Source organism: Danio rerio, chromosome 16, assembly GCF_049306965.1.
Source record: "Danio rerio strain Tuebingen ecotype United States chromosome 16, GRCz12tu, whole genome shotgun sequence".
Classification (NCBI taxonomy): domain Eukaryota; kingdom Metazoa; phylum Chordata; class Actinopteri; order Cypriniformes; family Danionidae; genus Danio; species Danio rerio.
In genome coordinates this window covers 20,539,848-20,556,945 of record NC_133191.1, presented here as the reverse complement: position 1 = coordinate 20,556,945, position 17,098 = coordinate 20,539,848, and the positions used below count along the sequence as shown (strand labels likewise).

At 36.3% G+C, this 17,098-nt stretch overlaps 1 protein-coding gene across 2 annotated transcripts in view; it reads left to right on the top strand.

Moving 5' to 3' along the window:
- The window catches only part of si:dkey-233k19.3, a 199,529-nt gene that overhangs the window by 166,036 nt on the left and 16,395 nt on the right, over nt 1-17,098 (top strand). For both annotated transcript variants that reach the window (XM_009292264.5, XM_073925461.1), the window contains 12 exons: nt 127-249; nt 2,185-2,389; nt 3,867-4,031; nt 4,263-4,403; nt 6,049-6,219; nt 6,631-6,753; nt 8,854-9,047; nt 9,206-9,354; nt 9,444-9,571; nt 11,068-11,295; nt 11,662-11,853; nt 16,913-17,032. In XM_009292264.5, the coding sequence (XP_009290539.2) occupies nt 127-249; nt 2,185-2,389; nt 3,867-4,031; nt 4,263-4,403; nt 6,049-6,219; nt 6,631-6,753; nt 8,854-9,047; nt 9,206-9,354; nt 9,444-9,571; nt 11,068-11,295; nt 11,662-11,853; nt 16,913-17,032 (1,939 nt within the window). The remainder of the gene's footprint in view (nt 1-126; nt 250-2,184; nt 2,390-3,866; nt 4,032-4,262; nt 4,404-6,048; nt 6,220-6,630; nt 6,754-8,853; nt 9,048-9,205; nt 9,355-9,443; nt 9,572-11,067; nt 11,296-11,661; nt 11,854-16,912; nt 17,033-17,098) is intronic.

The window sequence follows — 17,098 nt, the reverse complement described above, 5'->3', positions numbered from 1 at the left end:
TGAAACTTTGCAGATGTTTGACTTTCACAAACAGCTATTGTTCAGTACACATTTATTATATGCAATTTAATAAAGCTTAAAAAAAAATTTCCTGCCCTGTAATACATTGTATTTGACGTTTTACAGGTATCTAGATGTAATTGAGCAGGCTTTGGCCTGTGGTGAGGTGGTCTTGATTGAAAACATGAAGGAGCGAGTGGACCCTCTCCTGGAACCACTGCTAGGAAGACAAACCTTAAAAAAAGGAAGGCAAGTTTAACCATTGCTCATTTTTGGATGTATTGCAGTCAAATTGCTTGATTAAAAATACACTTTTTGTACTGCAGAGGATTTTGGCATAGATATGGAGACCTTTACTGAGTCCAGTTTTTGCCGTTTGCAGTATGAAAGTTGGAATGGAAGATGAATTAGGGCTGTGGGATTTGAATAGAGGTGAAGGCAGCGGTATTGATTCTACACTCAGAGAAGCTGATAAATGTGCATTTGTTTGCTCTTTTTCTTTTATGCGTGTTGAATACGAATCAGTTTTTGCCAGCCAGAGTCTTGTGTTTCACTCTGAGACGACAATATTATTTGTAAATTATTTGTTTTTATTTTTTGATGGTTTTGTGTATTATTTTGCTTTAGCTTTTTTTGTTTTAATTGTGTGTGTACTTGTTGTGTAGCTTTTGTTTCTTGTTTTGTTTGTTTGTTTTGTTGTTTTCTTTATCATTATTGTTTTCTTTATTAGCATTGTTTTTTGTTTTAGTTTTGTTCTTTTTTGTTCTAGTTTTTGTTGTTTTTTATTTATCTTTAGTACTGTTTTTACAGTATTTGTTTTACTAGTCATGTTTATTATTCTATTTTTGTTATTTTTTGTTAATGTTTTCTTTTTTTTTAAATTTGTTTTTTCTCAATCTTAGCAAAGTTGAACTAAACCTGTTGAGAGAATAGAGATCATCGTCTAAAACACTTATACATCACTGACTTCTCAGATTTACTTAATTTTAATGAATATCTATGAATTTGGGGTGACAGTGTGGCTCAGTGGTTAGCACTACGGCCTCACAGCAGGAAGGTCACTGGTCCTGGCTGGGTCAGCTGGCGTTTGTGTGTGGAGTTTGCATGCTCTCCCTGTGTTTGCATGTTGTATAGGTGAATTGAACTAACTTAATCGTCCGTATTGTATGTGTGTGAATAAGTGTGGATGTTTTCTAGTACTGGGTTGCAGCTGGATAAGTTGGTGGTTCATTCTGCTGTGGTAACCCCTGATGAATAAAGGCACGAAGCCGAAGGAAATTAATGAATGTATGAATCTTTGCATTTGGGCTTATTATTTATAAATTAACTTAGTTCACATTTAAATTCAACAACAGCATTATTCAATTTGCAGTAAGTATTGTGTATCTTCTTGTATTGTCGGATATGTAAATAGATTCAACGCATCATCTGTTTTCTTGTTATTCAGTGCCCCAATTTATTAATTTTGCAGCTTTTCAAGTCTTTTGTCCTTGTAGCATTGTACCACAGAGACACCTGCAGTCCCCTTCTTTTGACCCATAACTGTGGCCCGATGTTTAATTTGATTACAAGTTTATTCCAGCGCCTGACCTGCGCACCAGTCCATTCCTGTGATTAATCCAGCCTGGCCCCGGCAGCCATGATGGATCTGGTGCGCTTTCTCGGCTGAAGTTCATTAATAATTGGAATGTTGCAGAGTGTGAAGTAATGAATACTAATTATTCCTTTCATGTCTGACGGAGGAGCATGAGCCAATCCATCAGCTGGGACTTTAATTTGGTGAAGTAATGGTTCTATCAATAGTACATTAATTCCATCTTTTGAAGATATAGAGCGGACACAGGCCTTGCCGGACCCTTTGGCATGAGAGTTGTTGCCGCTGGCTGACAGGCACAGGGTAATTAGGGAAAAATTAAAAGCCGCCACGTTTGGCCAGCCAGGCCTGATTTAATTGAAATGCAGATTGGGATAAATATTGGCTGCTGGGAATATCATCTTCCAGTTTTATTTAACGCCTTTGCCTGTGGTGGCCATTAGGAGCATTTGTCATCCTTTTCTGTTTGCTTCAATTAGGCGTATTGGTGAAACTGTTGTCTGGTGCGGATAAAAAGCTTTTCCTCATGCTTTTTTCCCCCCACAGAATGCTATTTACTGAAAGAAAAACACAATGTGGTGTTTCTATAGGTACATCAGACTGGGTGATAAGGAGTGCGAGTATGACAAAGGTTTTCGTCTTCTTCTACACACTAAGCAAGCAAACCCTCACTTCCCGCCGGAGCTGCAGGCCCAGACCACACTGATCAACTTCACTGTGACACGCTCCGGTCTGGAGGATCAGCTCCTGGGGCAAGTGGTCACACAAGAAAGGCCTGAGCTGGAAATGATGAAGGTCAGAGGCTTGTTTGTTCAGTTCAGTTCAGATCAGTTTGTTATGAAAGTTCGGAATAAAAGAGAAAAATTATATACAGAATGCAGATTTATTGAAGTGCTGCTAAGACTGTAATATTTCAACAGGGTTAGGAGTGAGTTTAGCCCTCATTAACTCCTAATTTACAGCTTATTTTGATTGATAATAAAGGTTGTTTGGCATTCTGTCCCAGGAGAGAGCTTTCCAACTCCTGATCTTAAAGCCCTGGGCTCCCTCCTGTTAGCAGGACGAGAGGGGAGTTTGAGCTCATGTAGATCTCAATGAACTCCCCCACACTTGTTAATGGCTAATAATGGATTGTATAGCTATACTACTTACTAGGAGTACGCCTATAGTGCCAATTTGGTATGGTCAAATTACTTATATTGCATGTTTTTGGACTCTGGGAGGAAACTGGGGAGAACTCAGGTTATTTATAGTGAGTTAGGAATCGTCATGTATAAGCTAATGCGGGACCATCATAAGCACGTGGTCCTCTTGAAATTAGTTTATAAATAAACTTCACAAAGAGTTAGTTCACCCAAAAATGAAAATTATTCTCCCTCATGCTGTTCCAATCCCCTGAGACATTAGTTCATCTTCAAAACACAAATTAAGATATTTTAGATGAAATCCAAGAGCTCTCTGGGCTTTCATAGACAGCAAGGGTCATGAGAAGCCCTGAAATATACCAAAAATATTGCTAAAACATTTCATGTAACTTGGTTAAGATGTAATGGTAAAAATTTGGTACTCCAAGAACAGTACCAAAAACAAGCAAAAAACTGTGAATACATCTTTAAACGTATGTTCAATCCAGACAGGTCCCGATGCATATTTAAAACAGCAATTTGATACTTGTGTGTAACATTTTCAGATCACTGTTCATAATAAACACCCTGAAAAGGAAGAGAAAACATCAAAGTCAGAAGTCTCACAACTCTTGGGCGCTGAAATAAAGTAAATTGTGTTCTAAAGATAAACAATTGTTCCTAGGGGATTGGTTGAGTAATTAATGATAGAATTAAAATGTTTGAGTAACTTCCTTTAATAGGGCGACACAGTCACCTCACAGCAAGAAGGTTGCTGGTTAGAGTCCTGGCTGGGTCAGTTGGCCTTTCTGTGTATAGTTTGTACTGGATGTTCTCCACGTGTTTGCGTGGGTTTCCCCCGGGTGCTCCGGTTTCCCCCACACTCCAAAGACATGCGCTATAGGCAAATTGAATAAACTAAATTGGCCATAGTGTATATGTGTGAATGAGTGTATTTGTATGTTTCCCAGTACTGGGTTGCAGCTGGAAGGGCACCCGCTGTGTAAAACATATGCTAGATAAGTTAGTGATACATTCCGCTGTGGCAATCTCTGATGAATAAAGGGATTAAGCCAAAATAAAATTAATAAATTAGTAATCCTTTAATAGTTAGTAAAGTCCTAACACTTCATCTTTGATTGTTTCAGTTGGAGCTGAGTACTCAGCAGAACTTGTGTCAGATTGAGCTGAAGAGACTTGAGGATGAGCTGTTAAGCAAACTGTCTGCGGCAGAGGGAAACTTCCTGAGAGATACAGCCCTAGTGGAGCAGCTGGAACACACCAAGAACACTGCCAGACACATCCAGAACAAGGTACCATTTTTACTGTCCAGTTACCTCATTTTGGTTTTTGCCAGTTCAGGTGTCACTTTTGCATTGTTTGAGGAGAAGTCTGAAAGAAGTATGATGGTTGTAAAGTAAAAGACTGAAATTTGAAAAGACAATCAGTCTTCGTTCCTATAGCCTGTTATATTAAATACTACTGTATAATTAAAACTTGTACCATATGTAATTGTATATTTCAACAGTGTACTGTTTACACAGGCTGTTGCAGCTCGAGAGAATGAGATAAAGACCAACGAGGCACGAGATCTCTACAGGCCAGCAGCTGAGAGAGCCGCACTGCTCTACTTCATTATTAAAGAACTTCACAATGTTAATCCCATGTACCAGTACTCCCTCAAGGTAACACACTACACATCTGCCTTATTTACAGTAGTTCAGATAAATAGCTCTAGAATTTGTTTTGCCATTTTGTACGGTTGATTTGTGCATTTATGAATGACAAATCACAATCGAGTGTGAACCAAAAACAGAAAAAATAAGTTTACTGAGACCTGGGCCATGGTATTATGAAGCAGCTGAGCAATGTTCATGGTACATAAAACCCAGAACTGGTGCTTACTAAACTGAAACTTAACTGGCGAGCTTGCTAATCTGGCTTTATGGTACAGGCCCCTGCTACTCGGTGTGCTTTCAGATAAACACTGGAGCAGTTAATTTGGGGTTAGAACATAATCTAAACTTGAACAGACCAAAATGCAAAAAAATATATACTTTTTTTTTTTTTTTTGACTAAGTCAGCAACCATAGTCAACTGTGCTGTGTATTATTATAGAATGAAGGCAAGAATTTGTTTACAGGCCTTAAGCAACAGCTCTATTGTAAGCACAGCTTGTGGACAAGCTTTTAAAATGACTTGTAATAGATAAAAAATTTCTTTTAAATATATATTTTTTAAAATTACATTGTAATATGCATTCTGGTGGATCAGGTTTAACCAAGAGGCAGTATTGTTTCTCCAAAGTAATGTAAGTTATAAGTTCTAGCCTAGGCACATCAGGTCTTACTGTCTATGTGTGAAGCAGTATCATGTCTCCAAAGTAAATCATATTGTAGGTCCCAGGCATGTCTTTTTTTTTTGTATTTAACTGAGAGCCAGGTTGCAGTAGTGGAGATTTTTCGGTGAATGACAGTAACAGCAAGTTGTCATTAAAGGATTCTGCTTTGAAGACACCGGAAATTTCTCCTGGTTTGTCTCTCCTTTAATTCACAACAAATGACAAAACAAGTTAAACATGGCTAGCAATTTCTCTGCTCCAAACCAGCTAAAACTACTTACATATTTCTACAAAACTCCCGAAAGCAAACCAAGAGCGGCAGAAAAATCAGCAGACAACATGTCAGTGGTTTTAGTATGCAGAAACAACTGGCTGACTGTATTCCTAGTCATTACATGTTATACAGTTTTAATGCATCACTTCCGACAAACTATACATTTTGAGAATTATGTGAGATTCAGTTTGAAAACAATGTTTTAATGCTCTGCAAATGGTGAAGTCGCATCGCAAGTGTTGTGAATTGAAGAAGAGACAAACCAGAGGAAATTTTGATCATCTTCAAAGCAGAATCCTTTAATGAGAGCTTGCCGTCGCTGTGTTGTTCACCCCAAAAACCTGGGCTACTGCAGCCTGGCACTCAAAATAAATACACAATTTTTGTGGCAGTTTTTGTTGGTAGATACATTAACCGCCATTACAGGATTAGTAGAAAATCGTGCATCTAACCCAGTTAAGTCATTAAATTTCACTTTAAGGTCAATACCAGTTTTTTTGCAAATAAACTGCCATGTTATGCATCATTGTCATAACAAAGGCAAAATAAATGAGATAATAGATGTTAGTTTGTAAAAGGTTTTTAGAAATTTGCTTTTAGAACTATTTTGTTTAAAATGTGTTATAAAAAACATCTTATAGAAATAAACAGCACTTGGAAAAGAATTTAAAAAAATCTAATCATTTTGTCTTCAACTGTATATCTTACATTTTAGGCCTTCAACAAAGTGTTCCTAAAAGCTATTGCGAGAGCTCCAAGTGATGAAGATGTATCGGTGCGTGTTTTATCTCTGACCGAGTCCATTACCCATTCAGCCCTTCAGTACACCTGCCAGGGGCTCTTCCAGCGGGACCGACTCACCTTCCTCACCCACACCGCCCTCCAGGTGAGTGGGACGAATAGAAACACCTCCCATCCACCCACCACCACCTCCTCCCTTCCTCCTGCAGGACTTTGTCATTTACATCAATCACTCCACATTTCTGCCCTTACATTAAGTTCCATTACGCCCTGTCAGAGGAGCCGGGGCCGTTCCTATTGATTAACTCTCAGAGGCTGGGCACTGCTCTCCCTCAGCTGGTCAACTCTGACAGGAGGCTGGGCCGCAATGGCAGAATGCAAATACCTGTCAGGACAGCACCTGTTTTCCCTGCTGCTGCTGTCTGTCTCCAACGCCTGTCCTTCACAAGTCCACATCAAACCGAGTAAAGCTGTTGCGAGACCTGCTTGTCCTTCTCTGATGGATGGAGACATCTGTATTGGGGTCTAATGTCCTCATTATTTTGCTTTTATTCAGGTTCTGCTGATGAGAGGCTTCATTGATGGTGAGGATCTAGAGATTCTGCTAAGGTTTCCTGTAGAGATTTGCGAGAGCAGTCCTGTCAGCTTCCTGTCGCCACAGGCCTGGGGTGCTATTAAGGTACGAACCACCTGTGCCTGGACACGTGGTTCGAATTGAGTTATTATTGCTGTTTTGAAAAATGTCCATTTTTAAATCCCTATTTAAGTTAAACAAACTATCCCTATCCCAAACTATAAAGGGACCCCTGTCCTAAAATAGAGAAGGTAGATTTATACTGTTATACAACCATATATATATATATATATATATATATATAGTTGAAGTCAGAATTAATACCCCCAACACATTTTCCAACACATTTATTTTTTCCAACACATTTATAAGCATAATAGATTTAATAACTCATTTCTAATAACTGATTTTAACTTTGCCGTGAAGACAGTAAATAATATTTTACTGGAAAATTTTCAAGACACATCTATACAGCTTAAAGTGACATTTAAAGGCTTAACTAGGTTAATTGGGTTAACTAGGCAGGTTAGGGTAATTAGGCAAGTTATTGTATCACAATGGCTTGTTCTGTAGATTATTGAAAAAGTATATAGCTTAAAGGGGCTAATAATTTTGTCCTTAAAATGTTTTTTTTTTTTTTTTAATTAAAAACTGCCTTTATTCGTGCCGAAATAAAACAAATAAGACTTTCTCTAGAAGAAACAATATTATCAGACATATTGTGAAAATTTCCTTGCTCTTTTAAACATCATTTAAGAAAGAAAAAAAAATCAAAGGGGGGCTATTATATATACAGACTTCAACTGTATATGTAATTTGTGTCTATAAAAGAAGTAAGAAGCTCATAAAGCTTTAAAACAAGTAAAGGGTGAATAACATGTTAGAAATTTTCCATTTAGATGAACTATACCTTTAAGGGTGATAGTAGAAAATATTAAGTGGGCCCCAAACTGCATAATTATTCATTATTTTATGCAATTTTGTAGTTAAAATAGTGTACGTAATGCATTCACACTTCATTTGTTTTTATCCTGCGTAAACTTAAAAATAACTTTATTTTGCTGCATAAACAATTGTGCATTATGAATGCAGTTGTACTCATGGCATGTACCATTTGTTTGTTTTGATCATTTCACTAGTTTGGCAACTGTTAAAAGTTGACTGGGAAAATGTTGAAATTTCTGTTTAGAAAAAAATAAAAACATTATGTTTTAATTGAGCTAAAACTACCGTAAACTTATACACTACACATGAGTCCATAGTGTGTGTTTGAACAAAAAAGAACAGATTTGGAAGAATGTTAGCTTTTCATTACATGTTTTTCTTTCATATCATGAATGTCAATAGCCCCTTTCACACATACAGACCTTTCGGGGAAATTAGACCTTTCTGGGCATTTTTCAGGACAGTTTTGTATGTGTGAACCGGCCCTTTTTGAAGATACCGGTAAATTTGTTGTTACATTACCGGTAATTTGCTGGAATGCTGCCCTGTGTGAACGTGGAAGGAGAATTGCCGGTAAGAGCATGTTAACGCTTAGAACACGCTGACGTGAAACGTGTACTCCAGCCAATCAGAACATTCAGACACATTCACATCTTCACTGTTTATGGAAATAAAAGTCTTTGAATATTTTGCAGACACAAATTAGCTGCTAGATGTCCTTACTGCCAACTGTGTAACAAAATATTGATAAAATGCTTATGTTAAGCCGTTGTTTGTTTACCTTCAACTTCTGCTTACTTCAGTTGCATGATGCCAGTGCACATGAAGCAGCTGGTGAGCGCCAACACACACATATTATGTACAGTATATCTCGACATACGAATGTGCTCCTCCATATCTTTTCATCGAAGTTGTGCACAATACTTATCCATCCAGAGTTAGTAATGTAGTCAAATGTTTACAAATACAAAAGAAGCCAAGGTCATTTCTGGTTAATGATGTCAGAATTTACTGGTATATTGGAATGGATGTGTGAATGGTCTTGAATGGAATGGAGCAATTCCGGAAAGTCCTTGCCAATATAAACAGCATTTTGTTTAATTTACCGGTAAAGTCGTTCCAGAAATTTTCTGAATATTTTCCAGCATCACTGTGTGAAAAGGTCTAAAGACTACTGGATCCTAACATTCTTCCAAACTGTCACTTTAATTTTAGTTGTATAATACTTAATTTAGTAGCAAAATGTAATTTTGCTTTTAGAGCATCTCCATGCAGGATGCATTCAGAGGTCTGGACAGGGATGTTGAAGGGTCTGCCAAGCGCTGGAAGAAACTGGTGGAGTCTGAGTGTCCAGAAAGAGAGCGGTTCCCTCAGGACTGGAAGACCAAGAGCCCTCTCCAGAGACTCATCATTCTAAGAGCGATCCGGCCTGACAGGATGACCTATGCTCTCCGGTAATGAGTGTGCTTCTGAGAACCATCTAAAAAACAGCCAATCTGTCGAAAACTTTACTGTAAAATAAAATGGAGTTGGCCAGGTTTGAAACACCAGGGTTTTTGGTCCTTGAATCTCATCATTCTGTTTTTTTTTTTTTTTTTTTTTTTTTTAACAGAAATTTTATTGAGGACAGTTTGGGACCCAAGTATGTGCACATCAGTCATATGGAGTTTGAAAAATGTTTTGAGGAGTGCAGTCCAACAACACCAGTGTTCTTCATCCTTTCTCCTGGAGTCAATCCGGTCAAAGATGTAGAAAAACTTGGTAGACAGAGAAGCACACTTAATACTAAAGCTATGTTTCTTTTTTTTCTTTTTTATTACAGTATTAACCCTACCATATCTGTTTAATAGGGCTGAAGCTTGGCTTTACCACAGACAGAGGGAACTTCCATAATGTGTCCTTAGGTCAAGGACAAGAAACTGTAGCTGAAATAGCGTTGGAGACCGCAGCTAAAAATGGACATTGGGTCATGCTGCAGGTAGAATTTTGTGTTTGTGTTTTTTTTTTTTTTTAATCAAGACAACATACAACCATCAAAACCTGGAGAAGACCATAAAACTTTAAACAGAAAAAGGCCAAGCAATTAATTAAGTCATAAACCACCTTTTTTGCTATTTTTAATGTCATCTAAAGTCCACTTAAAGTGTTATTGAGAAAATATTAGTATAGACTCACACTAATATAGACACACACTGAGTCATGATATTTTAGTGACAGCAGTAAATAACAAAGCAACTATTTGAACTGTACAACCATTTGTAAATTATAAATTAACATTTATTTCTATATCTTTTTTATTCACAATGTTTCTTTATGGGCTGCTAGAAGAACATTTCCTGAGCCTCTTGGTATGGAAAGTCAGAAATGTCTGGCCCATTTATTGAGACATTTATTAAACATGTATAAAAATTTTGATGTGAACATGTCATGGCCAGAAGCACCTTTACAGAAAATAATTCATCCATTCATTTTACTTCGGCTTAGTGCCTTATTTATCAGGGGTCTCCAAAGCAGAATGAACCGCCACAGAAAATTACAAACAATGCAATTTGGAAACATTGCAAATTATAAAAGATGAAAATTAGTTCAAATGCACACCTATAAATCTAATACTTGTTTGCTCGTCTCGAACTATTTACAGCAGATCTCTCAAAGAGAGAGAGAGGGGATTTGCACTCGCGATATCTTTACTTTCTCTGTTCATTTAACTTATCAAATGTAATGTGTAGACCATCACTGCGTCTTGTGATCTGTTCACTTGCTCATTCACTCTTATCGGCAGATTTCCGGGTATTTTAATTCATTTTGACACGCAAAGATGCATGACCACAAAAGAGCATGACCACAGCCTGAGATATGTGCTATGTATCTGAAGAGTGGGGAAGGATACGGGACGTATTTGAGGACTGGCGGCAGATGCACGATTTCGGAGAGATTATCATTCGCTTTTCCCGGAAATGCATAGAGACTCCCGGAACTTTCAAGAGACTTGTGATGTCTTCATCTGTATATATTTTAGCTGCAGTGACGCAATCACAGAACTGAAATGACATGCTGTTGTGTAAATAAGACATAACATACAGCTATTTAGCTTGTTTATTAAAAAAAAGTTGTGATCTGGCACTATATAGTAGATAATACAATTAACAGCCATTGGGAGGGCGGGGCGCCCCCCTTATATAATGGTAGGGGAAACACTGAAGTATTTACTGATGTGGTTCCTGAAGTTTAGATCAGAATGAAGGTAATGCAAATACAACTTGCTACCACACTTGCAACAAATTGTTGTCATCCTTATCATTTAGTTTTTACTTTGAGCTACAGCATCTCTCATCATTTACCTACTGCTTGTGTAAATCAGTGGACAGAGCTAAAATGGCATTATAATAGAGAAAGTATGTTGAAAAATGACATAAAGCACTTTACAGTGGGTCTACTTTTCCGTATTTTTACTAACTGACTTCTCTGTTTCAGAATATCCACCTGCTATCACAGTGGTTGAGTCGTCTGGAGGAGATGTTGGAGAACACGGCTAGCAATGCTCACTCAAACTACAGAGTGTTCATGAGTGGAGAACCAGCTCCCAATCCACATGAGCATCTAATCCCTCGCACCATCCTGGAGAACTCTCTCAAACTCACCACTGAACCCCCAACTGGCATGAACTCTACCTTACATGCTGCTCTGGACAACTTCAGCAAGGTCTTTACACACTTTACTCACAGGCTAACACAATCCATTCATGTTTTGTTTAAATTCATCATTTTGTTGTTGTTCTTAACAGTGAAAACTGCTTATAATTGGGAGTGAATGCACTTAAAACATTTTATGAAAATAGACTTATCACTTGCTCGCCCTGAAGTTATTCCAAACTGGAATGACTTTTGTTCTTCTTCTGAATGAAGAAGAAGTAAATGTTTTAAACTTGCACTGGGTTAAGAACAACTTGAGGATAAGTAAATAAAGACAGAATTTTTATTTCATTTTTTTATTTCTATTATTTATATCAGTAAGAACGTTATGAATTATTCTTAGTTTGTTCTTCATCTTGTCTTTTGTGTTTTGCAGGATACTCTGGAAATGTGTTCTCGAGAGCAGGAGTTTAAAGGACTCATGTTCTCGCTGTGTTACTTCCATGCCTGTGTGAGTGAGAGGCGGAAGTTTGGACCTCAGGGTTGGAACCACAAATACCCATTCAACAATGGAGATCTGAATATTTCAGCTAATGTTCTGTACAACTACCTGGAGGCCAGTACCAAAGTAAGATATCACTATTCATTACCCTGATAAAATAATAATAATAATAATAATAATAACTGTCATTATTATTATTATTATTATTATTTACAACTTATAAACATGACATGATAAAATAATTAGATATATTTTTTGAAAGTCAGCATATGATAATGATATCTGAAGGATTATGTCACATTAAAGACTATATTTATGGTGCTGAAAAATGAGCTATGTCATCACAGGGATATTGTGATAAGTTTGGATATCTACTTGTTAAGCCTGGGAGTATGAAGTACTTTTTCCAGCTTCAAGCCTTCACAAACTGTGAAAATAGCTTATGTTATGACCACGGTTTAGTCATATCACACACAATGGCACAATATGTAAGTTTGTGCTTACTGTAGATTATCCTGAATGCATTGAAGAACTTTAATTCATCAGTGCTTTAATTCATTTAAATATTGCTCATTTTAACTATTTTAATTGTATGCTATTGACATCATACACCATCAATTTCAAGTTTGGTTTTATAGAAAACAGGGAAACACCAAAGGTGATTTAATGTGCTGTGTTTTTATTAGACTGTACAGTGCAGCATTATAACAGAATTTAAAAAAAAAATTATTTAGTATGATAAAAAAAATTGCTGCTTCTTCCTTCTATGGTCATGACTGGAAGAAGTGGAAGTGGTTGACTGTGGCTATATAAATAAGCAATATTACACGAGTATCAGTACATATTGGCACTGGTGGGATGTGTGTGGCTGAGTGCCTTAGTGTCAATATACAGCCACATCGCTCTGCTGCAAGTGTGATATTGTGTTTATACAACAGTTTGATGGCATACGGAGAGTTTAAAAATCATTTTATATGAGGAACTACTTTCTTCCTCCATTCTTTCACATCTGCAGGTTATGTCAGAACAGCAGAAACCGTTGCTACTTTACCAACATTATTTAGAGCTTTGAATGTATTTGAATGATTCTCTAGCGTAATGTATAAAGTGATGACAAAACAGGTGATTTTGCTCACATTTTAAAATTAGAAGTCTGAATGACATGAAATGCCATCAGTCTACAGGCATTTCTCAGTATTTCTCTGTTGCAATCGGGATATCACAATAATTAACCCAGAAAAAGACAAAGCAGCGCAAAAACTAGCACTGTTGTGTTAGCGATTAGGAGATAAATAACGCTAAACACTTGCAAGCATTTCATCTTTATTTATTTTTACTGAACTACAGTAGGCGCAGTAACAGGAGGCTCATTAGAAACAAGCAGATGGCCAACCAAAAAGTAACTCAGGGTTATACAAAGATTGGCCAACACAAAATACATAAATTCCTGATATGAGTTCCATCTCACACTCAATACACAATCACTATGGTATAAATACAGCACTACAACAAACAAAAGAAAGAGATCAACTTAGAATGTCACTTACCAGATTTATAATGATTTGATCAGCTGTAGTTTGTAATTTTATGCTGAATTTTTTTACTAAGGGCTTATTATGCTGTCTCTGTTGGCATTTTGTGGATGAACAAAGTCAATCATCTTTGCTCTGCTAAAAACAACTACATTCTCATATATATATATATATATATATATATATATATATATATATATATATATATATATATATATATATATATATATATATATATATATATATTGTTGAAGTCAGAATTATTAGCCTCCCTGAATTATTAGCCCCCCTGTTTATTTTTTCACCATTTTCTGTTTAACGGAGAGCAGATTTTTTCAACACATTTCTATACATAATATTTTTAATAACTCATTTCTAATAACAGATTTATTTTGTCTTTGCCATGATGACAGTAAATAATATTTGACTAGATATTTTTTAAGACACTTCTATACAGCTTCAAGTGACATTTAAAGGCTTAACTGGGTTAATTAGGTTAACTAGGCAGGTTAGGGTAATTAGGCAAGTTATTGTATAACAATGGTTTGTTCTGTAGACTATCGGAAAAAAATAGCTTAAAGGGACTAATAATTTTGTTCTTAAAATGGTGTTTAAAAAATAAAAAACTGCTTTAATTTAAGCTGAAATAAAACAAATAAGACTTTCTCCAGAAGAACATGCTGTGAAAATGTCTTTGCTCTAAAAAAAATTAAAAGGGGGACTTATAATTCTGACTTCAACTGTTTTAGTCATGGGCCGTTTTTCACTGTTAGCGTGCTGCGTTAACGCGATACTCTAATCGGGCGATGAAAAAATAACCCCGTTAATCTATTCTCAAAGTTGGGTTGGTAGCTGGGTCTATTCTACGCAAGCTTATGATGACTTTCACCTTGAGATTTTAGCGCGGATGCAGGGCTTGACATTAACTGTTTTGATCACCAGCCACTGTGGCTAGTAGATTTTCAACGTTACTAGCCACTTGCCATTTTCACTAGACACACTTTTGTTGTTTGGAAAATGTATTTTATATGAATAAAGGTGACTTTGACATGCTAAAATTACTTGATTTAGATGTGTTATGTCCACATGCCTCCTCATTCATTTCATTTTGTGTGGGTTGTGAGCCTGCTCACTGTTCATGAGCAAAATGGTTGTCGTATTGCAATTAGTTTTTATAGAAAACTAAGAAATAATTATTTCTTAGCCACAAATTTTAAATGTGTCAAAGTAAGCAAAATATAGCTGCATATATGTATTTTTTTCAACAAAAATATGCACAGTAATCTGTCCTGGCTAAAAGTCCCAGATCAGCTACACATAAATGGTGAGTTAATTTCATATTATGCAAAGGATGATAATTAAACTACATTAACAAAAATAACTGTAAGGAAAAAAGCAGGTAAGAACCTATCGTGTGTGATAATGAAAGGATGATCACGTGCATACAGTTAACATTAGGCCTATTAATAATCTGTTCGAAGATCAATTTAAACAAAAGCAGTGACTGCTGCTGCTTACTAATATATATATATATATATATATATATATATATATATATATATATATATATATATATATATATATATATATATATATATATATATATATATATTTATTTATATATATATTTTTTTTATTAAATTTTTTTTTTAATCTTGAGCTCTTGAAAGCAACAGTACTGTGGGGACACGAGCATCGCTTTTTGTCAAGTCTATTTCAAAGAGAACTGATCTCACCAGTTGTGTTTCCTTTACACAAGGTTGTTTCTCGAGTAATTGTAAAGGAGAGAAAAACAAGAGGTGGATCTTTCACCTACTTCAAAGATACTACTGACTACATTTACATAGACATATGTAATGTAGTTATTTGCCTTAATTGACAATAATATAATTAAGCTGTTTATGTGAAGTGCAATTTAACTCATGAACATTTTATTCATGCCCCTGTGACAAACTGGGGTATTAGACACAAATAAGGAGTAAGGACTGGTGAGAGTGTTATGGAATTTAATAACGCATGCCAAATGGAAAGAAAAAAACTTCCGCATTTCGGTAATAGTTTCATTGCGGTGTTTACTTCAATAATGCCACTAATATATGCATACTCCACTCACACTCTCATTCACACACATATACTACGGACAATTTTAGCTTATCCAATTCACCTATAGCGCATGTCTTTGGACTGTGGAGGAAACCTAAGCATAAGGAGGAAACCCACGCACGCGTGGGAAGAACATGCAAAATCCACACAGAAATACCAACTAACCCAGCCAAGGCTCAAAGCAGTGACCTTCTTGCTGTGAGGTGACTGCACTACCTACTGTGCCACCGCGTTGCCACAGTAAGATTAATCTAGAATTTTTTTTTTTTTTTTGACCAATTTTACTAATTGGCAATTTGACTATTTTTCATATATTCATAAATATAATGTGCCTTTAAAGTAAATATTTTACAAAATTATGGTGTACACTACAGTCTCTAGGCCTCTAGACTGCATCTAGACACTATTATGCTATATATTACTATCTATAAAAGATTTATTTGCACTTTCTGACCATCAGAGATAACTTGATTTCACATTTTCAGAATATGTTAGCAAACATTTGCATGTTGTGAACATGTTTAACATGTTGCTGTTGTTGATTTCTATCATGCTTTAGCACATTTAATGTGATTGACAGGATTTAGCATGTTTTTAGCATGTCCTTATCTTATAGATTGATTTCTAGGTTTTCAAAGATAACAGAAAGAAATATTTTACAGTTTTGTCTAAAAGGGAGATTTGAAAGCTAAAAAGCAAAATTGTTATTTGTTTTTGGCTTTGGAGTAAGAGCATTCCCTTTAACATTTAACTGTTAACCTCTAAGCTGACTGTAAATTATATGAAGCTCACATTGTTGCTCGCTGTGACCTATTTTCCCACGTTCTCCATCATACAAAGTGAACAGTCTTGATCTGACTGTATCCACTAAATAGTTTTTCCTCTTCCAGCATTTCAGTGCTCACAACAAATTATAGTCACTCTAAATGTCCCCTCTTCCCTCAAAAAATGAATGTCCTTCATTATGTTAACCAAACAGTAACCTGTATGTGCGTTCACTGAGGATTCATTAGGCGGCAAATGAAGCGTCATGCTAAATGTAATTACACGCGTTGTGCGTGACACCTTACAACGCTTTATAAGTGATCACTGCAATTAGAGCTGATGAAAGAAGCAATTTGCAAAACAATACAGGTACAAATGATGGTGAACCTCTAGCGTCTGTCATCAGTTATGAGACACACGCTCACTTGTTCTTCTCTCCTTTACAATTAGGCATCATACGCTCTTTTCTCTGGCCAGGCAAAGCATAAGTTTGATCTTTGCTGGAATTATACATGAATTGGATTGCCTTTTTGTTTAGTGTGGAATAAAAGAGCCATTTCTCCTCACTATAGGATGTTCCCGTCAGACCACTTCAGTTCTTGAACTCGTGCTTGTGAGCGAGCCCTTCATCTTTGTTAAACGTTTCACCAGAATTCATGTTTTTTTCTGTGTCATAACTTGCAAACCAGGCTAAAAATAGTGCTGTGGGTGTTAAACGCAGGGCGCTGAGGGATCAGTTTGTGTTGGAGATTTGACATTTTGGTGTGTTAATATGTTTGCCTCAGGTACCATGGGAGGATCTTTGTTATCTGTTTGGAGAGATCATATATGGAGGACACATCACTGATGAGAGAGACAGGATGCTCTGCCGCACGTACCTTCAGGAGTTCATCAATCCCAAGATGGTAAAAATATTCAGGGCAGTGCAATATACTATAACACACATTGGAAATTTGATCAAATCACTGTTA